This window comes from Camelus ferus, chromosome 25 (genome assembly GCF_009834535.1).
Source record: "Camelus ferus isolate YT-003-E chromosome 25, BCGSAC_Cfer_1.0, whole genome shotgun sequence".
NCBI classification, from domain to species: domain Eukaryota; kingdom Metazoa; phylum Chordata; class Mammalia; order Artiodactyla; family Camelidae; genus Camelus; species Camelus ferus.
The window spans coordinates 677072-700148 of record NC_045720.1 but is presented as its reverse complement, the minus strand read 5'-3'; the positions used below and the strand labels follow the sequence as shown (position 1 = coordinate 700148).

General features: G+C 60.0%; 2 protein-coding genes and 2 long non-coding RNA genes across 7 annotated transcripts; 2 read left to right on the top strand and 2 right to left on the bottom strand.

Annotated features, from left to right (window-relative positions):
• Positions 1–954: 954 nt before the first annotated feature.
• Positions 955–3247, top strand: LOC102503627. Its single transcript, XM_032467851.1, is given in 6 exon segments — positions 955–1909; positions 2006–2078; positions 2369–2509; positions 2580–2669; positions 2755–2818; positions 2886–3247. Coding segments are annotated over 6 exon segments (1329 nt in total). The 5' UTR covers positions 955–1069; the 3' UTR covers positions 3007–3247.
• Positions 3241–13024, bottom strand: OPLAH (5-oxoprolinase, ATP-hydrolysing). Of its 4 annotated transcripts, none has more exons than XM_032467833.1 (27): positions 12882–13022; positions 12166–12389; positions 11886–12077; positions 11339–11438; positions 11132–11255; positions 10851–11046; positions 10606–10771; positions 10367–10505; positions 10219–10286; positions 9818–10128; positions 9632–9744; positions 9369–9539; positions 9073–9210; positions 8840–8978; positions 8604–8716; positions 8254–8405; positions 7478–7638; positions 7296–7397; positions 7052–7226; positions 5282–5466; positions 5012–5158; positions 4790–4924; positions 4469–4618; positions 4204–4361; positions 3953–4113; positions 3693–3790; positions 3241–3453 (listed from the first exon to the last, which is right to left on the bottom strand). In XM_032467833.1, the coding sequence occupies exons 2-27, from the start codon at positions 12334–12336 to the stop codon at positions 3307–3309; spliced, it is 3912 nt and encodes a 1303-aa protein (XP_032323724.1). In that variant the 5' UTR covers positions 12337–12389; positions 12882–13022; the 3' UTR covers positions 3241–3306. The 4 variants fall into 4 exon arrangements, 3 of the variants coding, with proteins under 3 accessions (XP_032323724.1, XP_032323725.1, XP_032323726.1); XM_032467834.1 differs by having other exon boundaries at positions 7052–7208; XM_032467835.1 differs by having other exon boundaries at positions 9818–10083.
• Positions 13025–13404: 380 nt separating this feature from the next.
• LOC116659809 lies at positions 13405–19117 on the top strand. The gene is made up of 2 exons (XR_004315172.1): positions 13405–14833; positions 15686–19117. It is a non-coding gene; the product is annotated as an uncharacterized LOC116659809 (long non-coding RNA).
• On the bottom strand, positions 17163–23045 carry LOC116659808. The gene is made up of 3 exons (XR_004315171.1): positions 22910–23045; positions 20643–20808; positions 17163–17395 (listed from the first exon to the last, which is right to left on the bottom strand). It is a non-coding gene; the product is annotated as an uncharacterized LOC116659808 (long non-coding RNA).
• Positions 23046–23077: the final 32 nt, after the last annotated feature.

Here is a 23077-nt window from a genome sequence, read left to right as displayed (position 1 = left end):
GTGAGCAGACCCAGCATCAGATCTTGACTTCTAAAAGGGATCAGAGATTTCTGGAAAATTGGGGGCTGTAGGGAAAGCAGAAGCCCCTCCTCCTCCATGTCAGTAGGCGTGAAAGGCAGCCCTGACCCAAACCACAGGCAATTTAAGAGACAACTTTCAGAGATGTAGAGACTGGTTCACAGCTTGGGTTAGAACGGGGCGGGAGGGTAGAGCAGCGCCCGAGGGAGTCGGAGGTAGATTGGTCCAACAGAGTGGGTGCACGAGGGCTCCGCGGACGGGGAGCTGGCTTCCATCCCGCTCACGTGCCCCAGTGGCCCAGACGACGGGCTGCACAGGGCCCAACCAACGGTCCCTTCCCCCCAGATTGTTAACTTCCTGGGGTAGGGTCCCACAGCCGCCTCCACTGTGGGCTCTGAGGGGTGCTGAGCCAGTGGCCAGTTAGACCACTCCGAATCCGCCCCGCATCTGGGGGCGTGTCTTCATACTCCGGTGCTGGACCTCCTGGTTCCCCGGGGAAACGGGTCGGGTTGGGGCAGATCCTGCAGTCTGGGCAGCAGGACAGCCCGGTCAATTCCACGCTGACTTGTGGGAGGAGTAAGAAGGCAGGACGCAGCGGGTACCGCACTCCCATCCCCATCGCTGCGCCTGCCTGCACTAAAAATTGAGATCCTTCACCTGGTGAGGGTTGCACCCCTGTAGCGGCTCTCATCTGACGGGTCTGCGGGTTCTGTCCGCGGCCTTCAGGGGAGGGCAGGGTGAGGAGGATCTGGGGCGGGACTGCGAGGCCAGGGTCCCTTTCGCTTCCTCTCTTCTCTCCAACCGCCGCCGCCGAGATTCCACGCGGGTGAGGAGAGGGCGGCTTCGCCCACGCGTCCGGCTACGCCTGCGCCCGCATCCCCAAGGTCGCGGGGCACAGCGCCTTCCTGGCCCCGCGCACAGGTTGTGCCACCTGGCCTTGAACCCTGTGACCGCCCCCCTGCAGCTCCCGCGAACGCACGAACGACTCGACTCGCACGCTGGAAACTAATGAGTTGTCAGAGAGCGCAGCTGCCAACGAGCCCCGTGCGCCATGCAATCCCTGCGCGACTGGCCCCCAATGCCCTGCGCCCTACGGCCCTCGCCCTTCCCGCACCCTGTGCTGCAGGCTCTCCACCGCCTGGCCCGCGCGCTACTTTTCCCGGCCTATTGGGCCCTGGACCACCTGCTGGGCTACTGGGTGCCGGCCGCGCGCCCGAGCGGCCCGTGGCTGAGCATAGCGGCGGGCATTGGAGCGGTGCTGCTGCTGCTGCTGCTGCTGCTGCTGTTTCTCATCGGCCTGCCTCTGGCCTTGCCAAGCCTGCTGCTCTGGCTGCTGCTGCAAGCCTGGCGCCGCCCCTTCTGCTACCAGCTCCCTCCCCAGAGCTGGGCGCGCCCCGCGCCCTGGCGCCCCTCAGCTGAGCCCTCGCGCTGCTTCAGCTTCCTCAGCGCCAACGTGTGCCTGCTCCCCGACGGTTTGGCGTGCTTCAGCAACTTGCAGCACAGCCAGCAGCGGGCCGAGGCCATGGGCGCCGCGCTGCTCGCCGGCCTGCGGCGTTCTCGCTATGGGGTTGCAGGCTGTGGTCCGCCAGTGCAGGGTATGCCGTGAGGGGTGCTGATAGGTGTCATGCCAGCGAGTCTGGACTTCGTGTGCCTGCAGGAGGTGTTCGATCTGCGCGCAGAGCAACGCCTGGTGAGACGCCTGGCACCCAGTTTGGGCCGGGTGTTGTACGACGTGGGCACATTCGGCCTGCAGCCCGGGCTGCGTCTCAAGCTGCTGGGCAGCGGGCTGCTGCTGGCCTCACGCTATCCTCTGCTGCGCGCCGCCTTCCGGTCCTTCCCCCAAGCGTGTCGCGAGTACGCGCTGGCCTCCAAAGGACTACTTTCCGCACAGGTACCCGCCCACCAGCCGCCACGCTCCCGGCCAGGGAGTGGGCGGGGCATGGGGTCCAAAGTGCGAAGGTTGCTCCGTCTGTCCGTGGTGTTGCAGGCGCAGCTAGGCATCCTGAATGGGCGCAGCATCGTGGGCTTCCTGCACTGCACGCACCTTCATGCGCGGAGTGGTGAGCCTGGTTAGCTGGCTCGTAGGCTCGTGGGCAGGCTGCCCCCGAACCCCCTTCCCCCGCGTGGCGGCGGCAGGTCCTAATTCTTGGCTACACTTCCGCTCCCCCTACGTTTGTTCACTGCCCAGACACCGCCAAGCCCTTCAAGTGCCTGGGTGGGCTCACAGATCAGGACCAGGAGGGGCGAGGAAAGGCGGGGGTGGGGGTTAAACTGGGTGTGCAGGATACAGAATGGCACCTAGGACTGAGCCTTCCTTCCCTCCTGGTGCCCCTTCCCTGCTCCCCAACAGAGGACGGGCTCTTGCGCTGCAAACAGCTGACGCTGCTGCTGGACTGGGCCGAACAGTTCGCGGCTGAGAGCCGCCAGAGTGACAAGGCCGTGGCCTTCAGCATGCTCTTGGGTGACCTGAACTTTGACAACTGCTTGCTAGGTGACAGGAGGCTGCAGCGGGGTGGACCGGGTGTCCTGGCCCTGACCACTGAGCGCTGGCCTCTCTGCAGACCACGCACAAGAGCAACAGCACCATCTTTTCAGCCGCTTCCAGGATCCCTGCAGGCTGGGCACACGTCAGGAGCAGCCCTGGGCCCTGGGTACCGTGCCTGGGGTGGGGGCAGGTGGACCTTGAGAGGGCTCGCCGAGACTCCCACTGATACCACCCTTCCTCGCCCTCCCAAGGAACGTTGCTGAGAACCTCCAAGCTGCACCACTCAGTGGCCTGCTCCCCAGAGATGCTGCGGAGGTGAGTGGCGACCTGGAGCACTGCCCGGAAGGACTGCCCTGGCATTGGTGACACTGCCTCTCCTTAGGGCCCTGGAGCAGGATGAAGGGCGCCGCCGCTACCTGGCAGGCCCTCCCAGGGGAGGCCGCAGAGCTAAGCCCTGGCGCGGCCGGCATCTGGACTACATCACCTACAGAGGAGTGTCCTGAGGCCTGAGCCCAGTAAGTGCCAGAGCTCAGAGTGCTCGGCCCCTGGCACTGGGGTGACTCCTCAACCTGACTCCCGCCCCTAGGAGGTGGAACAGGTGACATTCAGCACCGCCCTAGCGGGGCTCATGGACCACCTGGCGGTGGGACTTTGGCTCCGCATTTCCATGCCCTCCTAAGGCAGGCACACAGGAGACAGGTGCCAGGACAGATGGAAAGACAAACAGGGACACAGAATGTGAGCCTGGCTGGTCGCCGTGGGAACTGGGCACCTTAAGGGGTCTTTATTGTGTGGGCCCTTCTTCACACAGCCTCCTGGGCCCTGCAGTACTCATAGATGCTGCCCCGCTTGGGGAAGGCTCGAGGCTGCGAGGGCGATCCTGGTGGTGGGGCGGGGTCCTCTGGGTCCCCAAAGCCCCCGCCGCCCGGTGTTTGGAGGCAGAACACGTCCTGTTGGGGAGAGGGCCGGTTCAGCGACAGTATGGGCTCCACCCCACCTCCCACTTTGGTCCCATCCCCACTGGGGTAGCACATCCATAGCAGCAGCTTAGACCGCAGAGACCTGGCTCACGGCCCCCTATTCTTCAGGAATCAAATTAAACTCATTCTCTGGTTATTTTTGTAACTTGTTCAGTCTCTGGGATGAGGGCCGCTGGGGTGGAGGGGGTCAAGCCAGGCCGCAATCTTACCCCCGGGTACACAGGCACAGAGGTCTTTCCACCCAGATTCACGGTCCGGCCATCCTTTCGGATCAGCAAGTTAAGGCCACGGGCACCTGGCTCACCCCCTTTGGGAAGAGGTGGGGGGGTCGCCCAGGAGGCAAGGAAGTGAAAGACATGGGGGATGGAGGGTTGGTGGGGAGATGGGGGAGGGGGGAAGATGGAACAGGGGGTGGGTAGGGAACAGACCAGACCCAGCCGGGCTGAGGGAGGGGAAGAGAGCCACTCACCCAGGAGGCCATAAGGCTGGAACGCACGACGCTCGGTCAGCACTGACAACAGCATCTCCTCACGAAAGAGCAGCTCTCGGACAACACCATCGCCACCCCGGAAGCGGCCACGGCCCCCGGACCCCAGTCTCAGCTCGAAGCGGCGCAGGATGACCGGGTACCTGCGCAGGCCTGGGGCTCAGTGCTGCCTGACCAGCCCGGGCTTCACCCCAGGCCCTGGTCCTCAGCGCCACCCCTCCCCCACCACTCGCCTGCTCTCTAGGATCTCGGGGTCGGTGATGCGTGTGTTGGTCATGTGGCTGTGCACACCGCTGCGCCCGTGCCAGCCAGGGCCTGCGCCCGCGCCTCCCGCCACTGTCTCGTAGTAGCCCATGTGGGCATTGCCCAAGGTCACGTTGTTCATGCAGCCCTGGTAGAGGCGAGTGGCTGCTGCACTCCCCTCCCTGCCGGCCAGCCCACAGCCCTCCCGGCCCCCAGCAGCTCCAGAGCTGCACCCATCCGCCCGCCCCGCCACACCTGGGAGGCCGCACAGGCTCCAAAGGCCCCCAAGATGACGTCTACCACGCGCTGCGATGTGAGCACGTTGCCGCCCACCACGGCTGCCTCTGGGGACGGGTCCAGGATGGAGCCTCTAGGAATGACAACACGCACCGGCACCAGGCAGCCCTGTGGGGAGAGGCGCCAACTCTCCAGAACAGGTAGGAGGAGCATGGTGCCCCACAACTCGCATCAGCAGGATTAGTTGGTTTGGGGGTCAACTTAGCCCTCAGACTCACTCAGGGTGACCCGGTTCTTGGGGCGGACCTCTGTCCTGGCACAATGCACACCCCTGCGCACCTGGTTGAGTGGGATGTCGCGGCCCACCAGGCAGCGGAGGCAGTAGATGAGGGCGGACAGCGTGATGGCCCGCGGCGCGTTGAGGTTGCCAAACACCTCGGGCCCAGTGCCGCTGAAGTCAAACACTGCACTGCCCTGCCAGCCCAGGGAGAGGGGAGAGGTGGTCAGCAGCCAGGTGGCCATGGCCCTGAGGCCTCAGGAGGTCCCGCTTCCAAGACTGACCTTACTCAAGTTGATCTGCACGCGGAGTCGGATGGGGGAACCATCGTCCATGTGGTCCTCTGCACACACCTCCAGGGGCAGGCCCCGGGCCTGGCGCGAGGTTCCAAAGGCCCGCAGCATGTCTCGCACAGCTAGCTCAGCATTTGCCTGGCAGAGAGTACATTCAGCAACAGCCACACCACCTTCTGGTAGGTCAGGTGGTCCCTCCCTCTCCGCCCACCAGCCTGGGGTAGGCACACAGCTGCCCCCAGGCTCCTGCCCCAGGCCCACCTGAATGTGGCCCATGTAGGCCTGCACCACATCCAGGCCGTACTGCCCGATGAGCTCGCCCACCAGCTGGATGCCCTTCTGGTTTGCAGCCACCTGGGCACGGAGATCTGACAGGTTGTCATGCAGGTTCCGTGTGCCACTGCAGCCTGGAATCTTGCCTGGTGCCCGCAGGGCTTCAATCACCGCTGAATGGAGGGGTCACCACTGAGCCATTCTCCAAGCCCCAGGGCCACCTGGTGCCCTGCTCCATGCCTGCTGTACCTCTGCTGGGCACCACATGTGGGCCCATCACTGGCTCCTCACAACCCTGCTGACTCCTCCAGTGCCCCCTGAGCCCCCAGCTTCTCCCTCATCTGCTGTACCTTCTCCTTCCCACACCCCAGTCCCCCAGGGGACCCTAGGCCTGGACGAGCAGCTTTGCATCTGACCTCACAGGGGCTAGAGGTGCCTAGAGCAGGGGCGGGGGGCAGGGGGGCAGGGGGGCAGGTTCCCTCAAGCAAACTCTCCTCCTTTCTCCATTCCTCCTGCCCTCCCCTCCCCATCACTCCCTCCTGCCTTTTCTGGGCATCCCCTCCTCTCCCAGGAGAAAAACCACTTCCCTTGACCCTCCCCACTCTCACTCTCCCCAGCAGCGGATTGATTTGAAAGAGCATCAGTGTGGCCGCCTGTGCCACCCCCAGCAAGTCTGGACAAGGCCTCCACTCCACCCTCTGGCAAGCAGTCCAGGTCCTGGCCCCAAAGACCACACTCCCTGCTTTTGGAGCTCTGCCCTCCTGAGTCTGGGTCATGGTCCTCTTTGAGGCTCCCTGGCCACTGGGTTCTCTGCCATATGCCTGCACCTGTTCCTCAGGGATCCCTGCCCCCACCCAACACTGGCCAAGGAAGCAGCCAGGCCTAGGTCCCTCTGCTTGTGTCCTCAGCAGCCACAGCAACGCATGGCTCTGTTACCCCACCTTCCACCCCACCTGCATCACTTGTCCTCACCCTGGCTGCCCCCCAGGCTCCCAACCCCTGTGGCCTCAGAGCAGCTCTGCACTTCCCGCTGTCCCTGCAGCTTCTGTCCTATCTTCCTTGCAGCTGCAGTGCCAGAACCTGCAGCTTTCCAAACTTGATTCCTTACCCCACACCCAAATCCCACCAGATACCAACCATGACCCCAAAATCAGCAGTCCCCACCCTGATGCCTGCTTCCCAACCTGAGACTCGGCTGCAGCTGCCCCCAGCCCGCTCCGGGGCCTGGCCTGCAGGCACGTAGGCAGGGGATGCTCAGGGTACACAGGCTACCAACTCAGGCCCGGCTGTGGCCCTTCACCGCTGCTCCACTGCTCCCTGCCCAGTGATGGACCCAAGCTCAGGAAAGCTCTCCAAGGGCCTGCAGCCCCTGGGCCCTGGTGCCACCAGCTCTCTGACATCCCCAGACCCAATGCAAACCCAGTGCACGTTACCAATACCACAAGCAGCTGCCCACCTTAAGACAGGCTCCTCCCCTCCTGCACCCAGTGCCTGAGATATCCTGGCCACCCCGCCCCACCTCCAGAACCACTGAGGCCTTTCTGGGCACAGGCAGAACTCATCTCAACTCCTCTGATTATCTCTGAAAGAGGGTCTGCAGCCACGCTGTGCGGTCACCACCTGGCTCCCCGAGCCCGGAGGCAGGCCTCGGCCAGTGGGCTGCATCCCAATAGCTGTCCAGCCTGGCTACAGGAAGCAGCCATGTGTGCTATCCCACTGAATTCCACCCTGCCCCACCCCAGCCCCACTCCCGCTCACCCTCCTCCTGGAAGACACCCCCCTGGACGAGTTTGAAGGACAGAAAGACGGCGCCCTCCTGCTGCAGGGTGGTGGAGTGGGGGGGCATGGAGCCTGGTGTGATGCCCCCGATGTCCGCATGGTGCCCACGGCTGGCCACGTAGAACACAGGCCGAGTCTGACCCGGCCAGAACACCTAGGGGTTGAGAACAGTCAGCTGTGGTGGCAGCCCCACCACCAAAGATACCTGGGCAGCGACACTCACTGGCGTGATGACAGTCAGGTCCGGCAGGTGGCTGCCCCCAGCGCTGGGGTGGTTGCTCAGCAGCACGTCACCGGGGTGGAGATCGGCCCCCAGGTGCTGGATCTGAAGCCAGGAGACAGGTGCAGAGTGGGGAGGGAGTGGGGCACAGGGCTCAGGAGGGCAGGGAGAGGGACCCGCCGAACCTGGAACTGCACTGTCTCCTGCATGGCACCCAGGTGCACAGGGATGTGAGGGGCGTTGGAGACCAGGCCCCCGTCCGGCCCGAAGAGGGCGCAGGAGAAGTCCAGGCGCTCCTTGATGTTGGTGGAGATGGCTGTGCGCTGCAGGATTCGGCCCATCTGCTCTGGGGGGACAGAGTGACCAGGTGCCCACTGGCCCCACCGCACCCATAGCATAACTCTGGGATATGGAGAGGCAGGACCACCGCCTTCAAGGCCTCTGAGTCCCAGACCCAGAAGCAAAGGTGGTGATGGCCCACCTTGACACAGCAGGGCCATGACCAGGTCATGTTTTGCTTATGTCAACTGCACCCCCTCCCTCCCTCTTCACCCCTGCCTGGAGCCCTAGCAAGAACCCGGCGCCCCACATCAACTCTCTGCCGGGCCTAGTTCATCAAGGACCTGGTGCCAAGGCACAGGCTTTGGGGTCCCAGAAGGCACGCGGCCTGACCCTGGCCCCGAGGTCACTGTGCAGTGCCTGTTTCAGTCCACAGAGTGGCAATCCCAGACCACATGGTGCTGGTAAAGAAAAGCACCCACCCTGCCCACGGCCGGCAGGTGCAGTGGGGCTGTGCCATCCAGGGCCAGGGCCAGGGCCACACTGCCTGCCCTGTCCCAGCAGGGATTCTGCTTCTGCCCCTTCCCCAGGTCACACTTTCTCTCTGGAACCCCCTGCCAGGCACCTCTGTCCGAGATTACAGGGAGCCGGGCGGTGGGGTGGAACAGGGGCAGCCACTCACCGGCGATGCTCATGAAGCGGTGGGAGAAGACGGACAGATGGATAGGGTCAAGCTGGGCACCCACCACACTGGGGGCCTCAGCCCCCACGGAGATGCGGATGTCCCCCATCTCAGTCACCTCTGCCTGGCAGCCTGGCTCCACCAGGATGGTACTGGGGGCAGGGGAGCAGAGGGGCTGGAGGGGCCAGGTCGTACCCCCTTCCAACCAGAGGCCCACATCCCCAGGCAAAGGAACTCCCCAAGCATGAAGGGATCCCAGAGTCTTTCAGACTCCCTCAGCCTGGGGCCAGAGAACTCCGCCGGGGCCGCAGCCCGCCCGGGCCCGCAGCTCTGGCCCAGCCCTCACGCACCTGTTGCTGTCAATGATGAGGCAGGGCCCCTGAAGCTTGTGCCCATAGCCCAGCTCTCCCAGCAGGTACACGGGGGTCTCCTGGTAGCCCCCCTCAAAGAAGCACTGGGTCATCTGAGGAGGATGTGAGGGGTGAGCAAGGTTCCCAGGTCCAGCACTCTCCCGGGGTCTCCCCATCCACACCTGTCACCATATCCCAGTGGGAGTGGGTAGGCAGGCATAGGCAGGACCACCAACCTTGTCTACCCGGGGGGGCCCACTCTGGGCTTTCGGGACGTTCTCGAGGCAAAGGCCACTGTGACCGGTGCCCCTCACCCGCACATCGTCCACGACCACCGGCCGCTCAGGGATGATGAAGCCAAACTCCCTCATGTACCTGCACAGCCATCAGCCCCGAGGGAGCCATCAGAACCAGGAGGCCAGGCCAGCAGACCACCCACCAGGGCTCCCAGGATGCAGAGCTCACATACCTCTCCACGAAGGCTGCCCCAAAGTCGCCAGCTCTGGGTGAGCGGGCAGTGGCTGGGTGCTGGTGGGCCGACACCATCAGGGCGCAGTCGGTGCCCTGGTAGCGCAGGTGCAGGAAGCTCTCAGTGCTAATCTGGGACCTGCAGCAGTGGGAGAGCCAGGCACTTGCACGGGGTGCCCCTCAAGGATGCCTGCCTGCTTCCTCCAGTACTCGGAGTCCAGCCCTCCCTGACTGCTGCCCGAGGGGCCTAGGCACCAAGTGAGGTGGCTAGGATGCTGCAGGCCCCCAGAACCCCACCTGGGGAAGCCCTGGGCCCGCAGGGCATCCACACACTGCTCCTCCAGGCGGCTCAGCCTCTGGTCCAGCTGCACGAAGGTCTCAGGAGCATAGGACAGGGAGCAGGGCTCCTGTGCCTCGTGTACCACGTCTGCCAGGGCCAGCCCCAGTGCAGACAGCAGCCCGCTATGCCTGCAGGGACAGGGACCACCCAGCGACAGGGTAGGGGTACCTCCCAAAGATGGTCCCCCATGCCAGGACACGTGTACCACACCCAGACACACCTGTGAATGTGCACAGTGTCCATGCCCAGGGCCCGAGCGATGGCACATGCATGCTGCCCACCAGCTCCCCCAAAGCAAGCCAGCACATGAGCCGACGGGTCATGGCCTCGTGCCTGGGGAACCAGAAGAGGGTCAGTGGCCTGCCCTACCCTGCCCGGCTCCCACCCCCTCGGAGTGAGGGCATACTTGCGTGAGCGCACGGATGGGCCGGCACATGGCCTCGTTGGCCACACGCACAAACCCTATGGCCACCTCCTCCAGGCTCAGCAGGGAGGCCGGACAAGGCCCATTGGTCAGGAAGCTGTTGACCTCAGTGGCCACAGCCTCCAGGGCCTTTCGGGAGGCCTCCGGGGACAGTGGTTGGTCCTCTCCAGGCCCAAAGATGCAGGGGAAGGAAGCAGGCAGCAGGCGACCCAGGACCAAATTAGCATCCGTCACTGTTACAGGGCCTCCTGGGAGGTGCGCACAGTGTGGGCGCTGCGGGCTGTGGGTGGACACTGGGAGTGGGCAGTAGGGGTGGGGCTAAAGGGGTAGGTGGGCTGGGGCAGCACAGGAAAGGGCTTGGCAGCACATATGCCACCTCTTACCTTTGCGGTAGCAGGCGGGGCCAGGGTGGGCTCCTGCAGACTCAGGCCCCACCACGAAGAGGCCCGACCTTTGGAGAGGGGGAACTGGAATTGGAGGCAGGTTGGCAGGCAAGGCCGGGGGTCCCACCCAGGTTGGGGTGGGGCTGACCTGAAGAAGAGGCGGGACCCCCCACCGGCTGCCACTGTGTTGATGTCCAGCTGGGGGGCCTGGAGGGTGACGCCAGCAGTGCTGGCCTCGAAGACGTGCTCAAATTCCCCAGCATAGCGGCTCACGTCGGTGGACGTGCCTGGTGGGGGGCAGGTAAGGAGTCATCCCACAGACCTGGCCCCGATGATGCCCAGTCTGGCAACGGGGGCTCCCCCAGATCCACCCTTAGGCCCTCATACCTCCCATGTCAAAGCCAATGACAGGCTGGCCGCCCTCCACCCGATAGGTGGTGGCTGAGTAACCAACCACCCCACCAGCGGGGCCCGAAAGCACAGCACGGGAGCCGCTGAAGGAGTCCAGGGGTGCCAGGCCACCATCTGAGCGCATGAACAGCACCTGCACATCCTGCGGACAGACAGGGGCAGTGAGGGACGGGGCAGGCGCTGGGCGCGGTGGTGGGGAGCGGACAGGCAGGGGGCCTCACCTTGAGCTGACCCTGAAAGCCACAGCGGAAGCCCTGCACATAGCGCTGGATGGTGGGAGTGAGGTAGGCGTCGGCGCAGGCTGTGTGCCCCCGGGGCACAATGCGCACCATGGGCATGGCCTCCGAGGACAGTGACACGTGTGTGAAGCCCAGCTCCCGGGCCAGTGTGCCCACTTGCTGTTCGTGCTGGGCCCACCTGCGATGATGCCCGAGTGTCTGTCGCTGAGCCTTCCGCCCACAGTCTCCCGCCCCTGCCTGCACCCCGGCCAGCCCACGCTCACGTGTAGGAGTGCATGAGCACCACGGCCAGGCTGCGGATGCCTCGGGACAGAAGCCCCTCCAGCTTTCCGCGCAGAGCTCCCAGGTCCACAGGCTGCTGCACCTCCAGCAGATCCCCTGTGCGGCCTGCCAGGAGGGAAGCCCACCGCTGCCGGTCAAAGGCCCATCAGGGCCTGCCACTCCATCCCCCAACACCCGACGCACCCTACCTTTCACAGGTGTACCAGCACCCGGCTCCCCTCGATAAAGCACCACGCGCTCGTCCACTTCCAGTACCTCTTCATACAGCATCTCAGGCATGGGCACAGCCTAGGGGTGGGCAGAGGCTCAGAGGAGGCCCAGGCCTGAGGGTCCTTGCTGGGGTCCTGCGTGGGTGGGGTAATGCAGCCGATGGGATGTGTCCCCACAGGCCAGTCCACAGGCCCAGGAGATACAGTCAGGTGGGGTGCCCCCAGACAGCTGAGTGCAGCCAACTGCCCCCCCCACAAGGGCTGCTCCTTCCCAGAACCCAGCAGCGGGGGTGAGGGGTCAGGGTCCAGGACAGGGCACAGCGGCAGATAGGCACAGGACAACATGTGATCAGTCAGGGCTGGGAGGACGCAGTGTCCCACTACGAGTGCCCGGAACCTCCTCTTTGTCAACTGGTGGTCTTGGGCTGGCACAACCCTTCCAAGGACTGCACACCCCAAGGGGCCACAGCACCCGGGGAAAGCGGGAGCTGCACAGTCAGCTGCCTGATGGCGTGGGCGAGCTCACCAGGTCAAAGAGGTCCTCTCGGGCCTGGGTGCCCACGTGCAGCAGGTCCCGGAAGCCGCGGGTCACCAGCAGGGCCACCCGCTCCCCTCGCCGTTCCAGCAGTGCGTTGGTGGCCACCGTGGTGCCCATGCGGATGCTGGCGATACGACTGGTGTCCAGCGGCCGGTCCCGCGGCAACAGCATGCCTCCCTCCTGGGGATCCCAGCAGGTCATCGGATGGTCAGTCATCAGGCCTCTGGCCCAGAGGCCCCTCCCTGCCCCACAGCTCTGCCCGGGCTACCTGTTCCAGGATGCGGCGGATGCCCTCCGTGGGTGCATCTGCATAGTTGGCAGGGTCTTCTGAGAGCAGCTTCAAGACCCTCACATGCCCCCCTGGGCACTGGGCAAAGACATCTGTGAAGGTGCCTCCACGGTCAATGGCAAAATGGAAGCGTCCTTCCGGGCCGCCCATGGTGACGGGGCTGGAGTCCAGCAGCGACTCTTCAGCCGGCAGTCCTGGGAGAACTGGACAGAGATAGGGGGTCAGCAGGGAGGCCCGGTCATACACAGGTGGGCAGCCCTGGGCAGAGCTGGGATGGGGAGGGGACGGGGGATTCCAGGCCCAGGAGGGGCCCTGGGTGGAGCTAGACCTGGGCAAGCCAGGGTGCTGGGCCTAATGCGCCCCATTCCCCAGTGCTCGTGCCCAGAGTTGGGGGGAAACCTAGGGCCTAGAGCAGATCTTTGGGAAGTGGACACTCAGCAGGAGCCCTGGCGCTGGGGTTTCTGGGCCCTTTAAGCGCCAAGAAGCACGTGGGTTGGGGGGCAGGTGACAGAAGGCCCACTTCCCAATCGCTCGACCTTGGAGCAGAGGCCTTAAGGGACACGGGGACGGGGCGGAGCCTGCGCAGATGACCGGGCGCGGCCGCGGCCGGGAGGCAGGAAGGAGCGGTTGGTGGGGGCGAGTCGGGGCCGGGAGTGCCGAGAGGGGATAGGGGAGGGTCCCGGGGCAGGGCCCACCTGGCCTGTCGGCTCCGGGTCGCGCGCCGTCTGTTCGGGTTGCACTCGCTCCGGGCCCTGCCCGTGCCCGCCCCCAGCCCGGAAGCGGGACCCGCCCCCCCGCACGACCGGTCCCGGCTCGCCGGGCTCTCCCGGTTGCGTCAGGCTCGGGCTGCCCGGAGCCGCCCCCTCCCTCGGCCGCGAGACGCCCCTAGGACGGCGGGGCGGGGCCGGAGGGGGACCTGGGGTCGGCGGGCGTTCCCAGCTCGCTCCCAGCGGCGCGCCCCGCCCCACGCCTTGGCTCCGCGGGCCGCCCGGCCCTGCGCTGGCCTGGAGCTCGCTGAGAGTGGGCGCTCTGGGGACCCTCCTCAGGTGTCCCGGGGCGGGAGGAGCAGGCGGCCCAGACGAGCTCGGACTGCTCCCCAGCGTCAGGCGGCTGTGGGGGATAGGGCGGGGGCGACCGGGGAGGGCGGAATTGATGGGCCGGGCAAGGCGGGGACAAGGGGGGCGGTTGGCGCGCGCCCTGGAGAACCCCCCCCCGCACTCCCGGCCTGCGCGTGGGAGCCGTGAGCAGGGGCTCCTCCACACCACCCTCCCGGGTGGCCAGGGGCCGCGGTCAGTCCCGCGACTTAGCGGCGGTTGGCTGCCTCTCCCCAGCCTGTTTCCCTGTGGTCAGAAAGCTGCCCGTGTGCCTGCCCAGGCCTGAGGTGGGCGCGAGCTGTGAGGGGTTCTGGAAAAGGAACGGTGGAGAGTAGGGGGCTTCCCAAGCAGAGGAACAGCAGGTGAAGAAGACTGCTTCACCTAATGGATGGCGCCGACAGATGGCCAGACAGGCAGGGGCACGGCACCATCTATGCCCTGGCCCCCATCCCACCCCAGGCTTCCTTGCTTCCTTGCTTCCTTGACCCTTGCTGGCCCTTGAAGCCTGCTTGGTCCTAGGAGGAGAGGGTGCTGCCCCCCCAGGCTGCAACAGGGCTCCCCACTGACAGGCGGCACCCCCTGTGCCCTGGGGGGTTGAAGGGCAGCCTCAGGGCTCTGCCACGTTCTCAGCGATATCCCCTTCTCCCTGCTGCACCCCTTCAGGGACCCCCCACCCCGCCTCTCCCCCTTGCTCCATACACCTGTCAGCACTGGACAGGACACGGGCCAGGACAGCAGGGGCTTTCCCCTGCTCTTCACGGTCTTGGCTGGATGAGTGGAGCTTGTGGGCCTCTGAGAGGAGCCCTGGTGGGCCTGGCACGCTCACCTCTTTCAGCATCCTTGAACTTGATGGTCCTGCGCCGGGGCAACCGGGGGCTAGTGGCCATCTCAGCCAGGAGCCCAGAGCTGCAGAAGCCCAGGCTGCTGCCCCGGTTCCTGAGCACCAGCTTCAATTCCTGGTTCTCCTGGATGAGCTGCACCAGCCTCCGCAGCTCTTCGTTCTCCTGAGCCAGCCGCTGGATCTCCTGCCGCAGGCCCTCATAGCTGCTGAGGAGGGACATGACCGGCAGTGGGGGGCGGCAGCTGCCGACAGCCGGCGGGCTGGCCAGGGACAGCAGACCCCGCCATTGTGAGGTCAGCGGCTGCCTCTACCCCCGCGCCTCAGCCACATTCCGGGGCTTCAGAGCCAGGGCCCAGCAGAGCCTAGCCTAGAGCGTGAGTGCCTCACCTCTGATCCCTGGCCCCCTGAGGGCTGAAGGACAAGGGGATCCCAGACCTGCCCCAGGCCCGGAGTCCCTCCAGGAAGCCACTCTTAAAGGACAGAAGCTTCTTCACCCTAGCTGAGCACAGCGCACTTGCAGGGAGAGGCGGCATCCCCACCCACCCACTGGCCACCCGCCGCAGCGACCCCACCTACTCCTGCCAGGTTATGGGGCTGGGTGACGAGGCACAGCACATCATCTGAAGGGGTCAGGAGAGGGCATGTCTGGGCTGCCCTGCAGGAGGGGTGCTTCTGGCCCAGCAGCCGCAGGAGCTGGACCGCAGAGACCGAGGTGGGTCAGAGCCTGGGGGCGTGTGGTAAGCCAGCCAGCACGTTGCGGTGAGCCTGGAGCCAAAAGTGGCCCTGCTGTGGGGGCGGCAGGGAGTGTCATTGTCACATGGGGGACAGGCGCCCTGGACAAGGCACCACATTCAGGGCCCCAACCTCAGGGAACAGGATAGGGCAGGCAGCAGGGAGACCTCAGGAGGCATCTGAGGACAGCAGATTCCTGGGGATAGGGGAGCCACCTCAAGGGCTACAGCTAGGTTTATACTTTAGAACATGTAAAGGGCTTCCTTGTTTCATGCAGTCTGTCTTCCAAAGGGATAGCTCTGTGCAGTTGCTGTAATCTGTGTCATTTCTTCCCTTATGATTATTTACTTCACGTTATTGTTTCCTTTCTGCGGGTCAGTTCACTGCAGTTTCCACTTGGTAACCAGCAGGTTCTCCTGGGGTTTGCATGTCCCTTCCCCGACTGCTTCCGTGTGGCACGGTGACCTCTGGTGGGGCGTTCTCACCAGTGCTGTGTGCATGTCAGAGGACCCCTCTGAAAGCAGTGTTCCAGGGGACTGGGGAGCAACCGCACTTAATTTAATGGAAATAATGAAAATTTTAACAGTTCCTGTCTGCAGGAAATAATTCTCATTCTAAGGATTAGGAGTAGAGCATTCGTGACAGAGCTAGAGATCTTACCCCAAACAATGACAGGCTTAGGGCAGCTAGCTTCCAACTCAGACGCTCCCGGGAGGGCAGAGGGCGACTGTGGCAGGCAGAGTTCTATCTCGCCCCGGTATCCCTGCCCTGCGTAATTGCAGGACTGTGAATAGAATGGCTTGTACACCCGTGGTTGTGTTATGTTACATAGCACAGCTGACGTGCAAGAGAGACCATCCTGGGCAAGCCTGGCTGAATCCGGTGATCCCACAGAAGGACAGGCCTCTTCCTGGAGGAGGGGTTGCAAAGCTCAAAAGAGATCCACTCAAGGAAGATTCTCCATTGCTGGAGGGCCGTGAGGCAGGGCACATGAGGAGCCCTAGGACCAGACACATCATAGCCAAAATATTGAAAGACGATGAGAAAACCTGAGTCACAAGATGAAAATAACCCATCACATATAAGAGAATCTCATAAAATTAACACCTAAAATCTCATCAGAAACAAGGGAGGCCTGGAGAAAATGGAATGACAGACTCAAGTCATTTAAAAACTCAAGATTCCAACAGCCTGGAAAATGATCTTCTGGAAATCAAGGTGAAATAAAGACAATCCAGGGTAAACAGTGAGAGCGCCTGTTGCCAGCAGACCCACCTTACAAAAAATACCAAAGAAAGCTCTTCAGCTGAAAGGAGGTCACATCGACAGTCGTTCAAGTCCCTCGTCCCCATGCCACACCCACACTCATGACCTGTAGGGCTCTGAGTTAATAAGCAGATGTAGCATTAAGCTACTATGTTTGTGGCAACCTACTACACAGCAGTAGAAAACTGGCACAGCCTCCTGTGTTGAAGGGAATGCCGGAGAGGATCATGAAAGAAGCTGGGATACAAAGGAGATGGCAAGTGCACTGTCCCAGGGTGGAGCCGGCCCTGGGACCTGGGGTGGGAACTGCGGACAGATCCACTTGTATCTTGGGTTCCCAAACTCCCATGAGCCCCCTTCCAGGCAGAAGCAGCTCCTTTCTCCTCGCTGGAGGAATCTGGCAGTGGCCTCCCCTGGGGCACAGATGGCTGCCAACAGTTGTTGCCCACCCCCAACAGGTGGGTCCAGGTCTCAGTCTGTGGACCCTGAACTGACCTTGTGCCTTATTTTGACCAGAAAAATAGTGGAAGTGGCAGTGTTCCTCTGCCAGCCTTGGCCTTGAAACGCCAGGCAGCAGCAGGACTTCCGGAAATGACCCTCTCACTCTGGGGACTGGCCAAAGAGCATGTACCATGGACTCATGAGGTCTAATAAGTCTTGGTAAGAAGAGCGGGAACCTGCTCCCTCCTACCCTGAGTTCTGCATTGTGACAGTTCTGCTCCAAGAGGTAGCAGAAGAGCACTGGGCACCCTTTACCCTGGCTCCAGCCACAGGACAGAGGGGGCCTGGGAAGGATGAGCTCAGAAGACAAAGCCTCCCTCCCACCCCCTGGCACCCACCCGTGGGTCAGGGGCATCACTCTGGGAGGAGTAGGCTCCCACCTGCCTCCAGCTCCCCCAGACCCTGCCCAGGGTGAAACCCTGCCCAGGGTGCGTGGCTGAGCAGGCTGCCTCTCTCTGGACACTGAGTGTGGTGTCACAGATGACAGTGGAGACCTCAGTGGTGAAAAATTATGGAAAAGATCAAATACATGACCACAAACGTGAAGGCTTAAAACAGCAGACATTTATTCTCTTCCAGTTCCAAAGGCCAGAAATCCACAGAGTCTCATGGGCTAAAACTAAGGTGTTAGCCAGAATAGTTCCTTCTGGAGGTTCCAGGGGAGAATTCGTTCCTTGCCGCGTCCAGCGTCCAGCATTCCTTGGCTTGAGGCTGCATGCCTCCAAGGTCACCTCTCCTTCCCTTCTTTTGTAACCAAGCATCCCTCTGCTTCGACCTTAAAAGGATACTCATGATTACAGTTAGGACCCACCTGGATACTCCAGCACACTCTCTCCTTCTCAAGATCCTCAGCTTAATCATTTCTGCAAAGTTCCTTTTGCTGTATGAGGTAACATCCACAGCCATTAGGAATCAGGACCTGGACACCTTTTGGGGCATACTCCAGCCTACTACACTGGCTGGACATGGGACAGACTTGGAAGTGTCCCCCCACTGCACACTAATTCATCAGCAAAGGATGGCACCTCACTGGCTTAGTTGGTGGCTAAACCCTAAGCTATGTTGACTCCAATGCCACTTCGAGGAATCCAGGCTTAAATGTAAGCACTAGGAGGGAGGGGGGACCGAGTAGTGACAGCAGAAGCTGCACACTGTGGAGGAACGGACCTCACCAAACGGGCCCCGACAAGCCACTGGACTAATAAAGTAACAAAACAGCAAGATCAAGAAGCCCAAGAAGGACAGGCTAATCACGATCCAGAGTTGCTGTAATAAAGCATCTAAAATGTTGTTTTCAACAGAGACGTGCAAAGAAACAGGAGAGTGTGACAGCTGCACGGGAGGGGTAGGCAGTAGTAACTGCCTTTGAAGGGGCCCAAGTTTCGGCCTTTTTAGGCAAAGACATCAAAGCTTTGCTCATGCGAAGACCCATGAAAAGAGTGGCTGCAGTGGCAGGTGGTGGTCTGCAGGGGTCCTCCCATTGCCACTGCAAATACCCAACCTGCAGCAGCAGAGACCCAACCCCGGACCCCCGCCCACCTGCCAGGGACAGTTATTTTTCTTCCCTGAACTGACCCCTATTCTGGACATGGCTTTGCCCTCCCTGCTTGCAGTTCCTCTGCCGGCACCTGAATCTCAGACTCACTGAATGCCTGATCTCCCATTGGACAGGGCTGCACACCAAGGACGCATCTTAGAGCCGATGGCCTGCGGCAATGAGCTCGTGACCCTGGGACTCACTGAGCAAGTTCCCATCAGCCTAATGGAATGGTGACAGTCTGTTGAAGGCCCTGCTACTCTGCCAACTGGCAGCTCGCTCCTCTCAGGATAGGACACTGCTGAGATGCATCTGTGCTGCTCTAGGGGCCACAGGGTCCAGGGACATATTCACTGTGAAGCCCTGAGGCTTAGCTCAGGACCCTTCCAGTCCAGGGCCCCAGCAAAGTGTTCCCCGGGTTGCACATTTCGTACGATTTGCAAAAGTAAATCATTTAATCACAGTCAATTAAGGCTATCACTTCCCACTGCAACCCGCTTTCAGGCATTTCCTCCCCTCCCATGTGGAATGGGAGAGGGCGTCCTGAGACCCACTCAGGGAAGCCGAGTTGGGAGTATATTTAGTTCAGGTTCTGTGGGAACAGGCACTTCCTGGTGTGGTTAAGCTATTGCTGGCATTCTGGTGTAGAAATGGCTTCCAGGAACAACCCCCACCCCCACACTGATTGTCACCACACATTGGGTGGATGGAATTGGCTAATGAGTGTCGTCAATTCAAAAAACATCTAAGATTAGTCACAGACAAGAAGCCCCCAAAGGCCCTGAAATCTTAGGACTCACATGTAAAAGAAATTTGATAGAGGTTTTCTCAAATTTAACAACTCTAAAAATGTACACGATATTAGCTAAAGAAATTGTGACCTGAATAAAAATGAAAAAGAAACTGTGACCTGAAAACAACTTTCAAAGCTATAAATAATAAAAGTTTGATTGAAAGTTAGAGGAGAAGCTAAATTATCTTCCCTCTTTATATAGATGACATCATAAAAGTGTCGTCATCTTAAGAGGCCATCAGATTTTGCATCCAAAAAGCATAGGGGAAACATGTTAGAGAAATGTTCAGGAAGTTAATTCATGACATTGCATTGGTTTCCTGTGTTTTGTGATCTCTGTGATACTTGTCAACTTTAAACATCTGTGTTGCATGTTAGGATTCTTTTCTCACTCTGTTAACTTAATTTTGGGAATATGATTTTACCTTGTTTCCTAAAGAGGGCCCTGCAACTTCTCTCCTTCAGATGTTTGCAGAGCTGCTAGTGTCTGGGAACCCAGGTTGCAGGAGGGCTCCTCCCATCCCGCATTAAGAGAGGCTCATTGAATCGAAACTCTTTGTACAGACAAACATGGTTTATGCTGAACTCCTGCTCTGCTTCTAGGAGTCTGGGTACATCGTGAGTAGAGGGTGCCTGCACGACCAGCCCCGATTAAAGCCTGGGCACCGAGTCTCCGGTGAGCTGCCCTGGTGGCCGGCACTTCACACACGTTGTTGCAACTTGTTGTTGGGGGCGGAGTGTGTCTTGAGCGACTTCTCAGGGAGAGGACTCGAAGTTGGCGCCTGCTTTCCTCTGATTTTGCCCCAAGTCTTCCCTTTGCTGATTTTGATTAATATCCTCCCCCTTGAATCTTGGTTATGAGCATTAATTACATGTGCTGAATTCTGTGAGTCCTAGTATATCACTGAATCCAGGGATGGTCTTGGGAATTCTCAACACAGCTCCCAAATTTCTACAAGCTTTGGGCCCCCAAAGCCTGAATCCACTCATGTGTGGGCCCTATGGCTAGAACACAAGGGCCAGAGAACCAAGGGGTTCTCCCTCCTGAATGGTCCATACCCTAAACCAGAGATGCTCACAGCGGACACGGTAAGGTTTCCACTGATCTGGAAGGAACAGCCACCACCCAGTCACATGGCGGGGGGTGCTCCTTAGGCCCAGGACCAGCATTATCCTATTATCCTGCGCTTCTAGGACCAACTATGCATCAGGGCTGGGCACTGGTGGGGCATCCACCTGTGTCCAGGGACTACAGCAGTCTTGACCTAGTAAGAGTAGGAACAGTAGAATTTCAAACTGCTGAGTGAAGAAGGCCTGGGTGACTCAACCAGTAACCTGCTCAGTCCAGCTGAAGAGCTGAGGGTGAGGGGATTGAGGGTGGCCATGATGGCCTTGGACTGGGTAGCAGCAGCGTGGTGGCTGGCTCGCCAGCCCTCCTGCCCAGTATTCTAGGAGCCTACCACCTGGGAGGGGACGCTATGCCTGGGAGACTTAGGCCCTAACCCACTGCAGCATGTCCGTCCCATCTGTTCTCCTTATGGCTGACCTTGAACCGCTCCTATTGAAGGACTGGACCATGTCCACTCCCCTTGAGCCTAGCAGACCTTTGTGACTGCCCTGACCCATAGAAGCTGGCAGGAGTGACACTACATGACTTCTGAGGCTAGATCTTAAAACACCATGCACACTCACCTTATCTTGGGAGGTCACCTTGGTGCCATGCTTCAAGGAAGCCCGGCTGGGTAGAGGTCACTTGCAGGTGTGCTGTCACAGCCCCAAATGTGGTCCTGGCCAAGAGTCAGCACCAACCACCAAAGATGCTGAGGGAGGAAGCCTTTAAGACAACGCCAGTCACCATCTGCAGTGACCACAAGCAGGAAAGTCCTAAGTGCAAACTGCCTAGCTGAAACCAGGCAACCCCCAGAAATGTGAGACATAATATTCCTTTTTTGTTATTTGAAGGCACTAAGGCTATGCATCAAGAGAGAAACTGACACACAATGCTATGCAATCCCTTTCTGAAAAGGGTGACAGTATTTTCACTCTTAAATGGAAAAAGGGGACCCACTTTATTGCAATGTGGGAACTGGATGTAAAGGAACAGCATGAAAGGACCTGAAAGATGGCACATGTAGGCCGTCCTGGGACACTGGCCTGTGCCCATTCCTAGGCCCCTGTGAATGTTGCCTCCTCTTGGTGAGTGTTGCATCCCTGTCCATTCAAACCTGAAACATGGGACCTGGCTTCCTAAGCACTGCAGAGGGAACGAATAATGCAGCTGGGGAGGGGGTGCGGGGGGTGCTGGGATAAGCTCCCTGCTGGTGACCTTGACCACCAGGAAACAGAGGTACCTGGAAACAGGAGGCACCTGGAGAGGAAAGCCCCTCATTTCTCCCTCCTGTAGACCCATCAGCAATTCCAGTGGATTTGACTGACATAAGATGCTGGAATACACCATGCCCAGAAATGCAAGATGCCAGTAACACTCTGCCGGCTGGCAATGATTATGTAAAAAACTGCAACACTTATTCTTGGTGTGAGAGGGAAAAAGGAACTCTCACACTTACAGCCTTCACCCACAAAGTCCCTACCCTGGGATTCCAAGCCCTGAGCCCCTGAACACACACCCACTGTCCTCAATGGAGCAGTAGCCGGATACATCCAGGTACATCCAGCCCGGGTATCAAGCAAAAAGTTAATTAGAGTTCCACAGGATTAACCGAACAGGTTTCAAAAGACATTTTTTGAGTAAAAAACAGAAAAGTGTGTATGAAATAATCCCATTTTTAAAAATAACCAGAGTCCCAAAAGCCACTATATGGCTGTACATGTACAACTGCATGTATCTGTGTGCCTTGGATGTAATTTTGGGAGTATGGAGAAAAACATGGAAGAACCATTTCTTAAGCTAAGGCAGGTGGGGGTGCGTGCGGATAGAAGAACGAGGCCAACATCGAAAATTAAAACTGCTGTAAAAAAAAAAAAAATGACCATGTGGGAAACAGCCTAAATGTCCATCAACAGGTGACTGGATAAAGAAGATGTGGTATATTTATACAATGGAATACTACTCAGCCATAAAAACCGACAACATAATGCCATTTGCAGCAACATGGATGCTCCTGGAGAATGTCATTCTAAGTGAAGTAAGCCAGAAAGAGAAAGAAAAATACCATATGAGATCGCTCATATGTGGAATCTAAAAAACAAAAACAAAAACAAACAAACAAAGAAAAACAAAGCGTAAATAAAGGACAGAAATAGACTTACAGACAGAGAATACAGACTTGTGGTTACCAGGGGGGTGGAGGGTGGGAAGGGATAGATTGGGATTTCAAAATTGTAGAATAGACTACACTGTATATAGCACAGGGAAATATACACAAAATGTTATGATAACTCACAGAGAAAAAAGTGTGACGAGTGTGTATATGTCCATGAATAACTGAAAAATTGTGCTGAACACTGGAATTTGACTACAACATTGTAAAATGATTATAAATCAATAAAAAATGTTAAAAAAAAAAAAAGACCATGTGTATGTACAATATAAACAACGTGTCCGTTTTTTAAGTGGGCAAATGTTGAAACTAAACGGTGAAAAGCAAGAGAACAGAAAGTGTGCCTCAGCTTGGGAAAACGAATGCGTTCATGTCCTCGGAACTCAGACGCCCTCAGAGACAAAACGATGCTTCCATTCCAGCAGTCGCTGCTCTGACCGGGCCTGGCGTATCCCAGCATCTCGAAGGAGGCTGCCGGCATGAAGGAGAAGCAAAGGCGCGCCGGCTGCCGCGGGGGCCCTGGGTGCGGGCGCAGACGCGCGCCGGCCGCGGCCAGGGCGACGTGGGACGGGAGGGCCCTGAGAGTCGTGGGAACCGCCCCCACGACCAACCGGGGGGAAGCGACCTGGGGGCTGTACCCCAGCGGGTCTCCGCCCCAAGCAGCCGCGGGGCACCTACCCAAGACGGCCGTAGCTTTCCCTCCCCAGTCAGCACCACCGAAGCTCCCCGGGCCGGAAGTAGCGGAAGTGGCGCCGCGGACAACCGTAATTTCCCGCCGCCGGAAGTCGGGCCGCGTGGAGCCCTGGGAGAACCGTGGTTCTCCGAGACCAGAAGTGGGAGCGGGAC

Bases quoted from the DNA above. Each gene is read 5' to 3' on its own strand.
- OPLAH (XM_032467833.1), bottom strand. From the start codon at position 12,336: ATGGGCGGCCCGGAAGGACGCTTCCATTTTGCCATTGACCGTGGAGGC. The intron at 11,439-11,885 runs GTGAGCTCGCCC...GCCCACCCCTAG, and splicing joins GAGAGGACCTCTTTGACCTG to GCTGTGCCCATGCCTGAGAT. The intron at 4,362-4,468 runs GTGTGGCGGGGC...CGCCTCTACCAG, and splicing joins GAGCCTGTGCGGCCTCCCAG to GGCTGCATGAACAACGTGAC.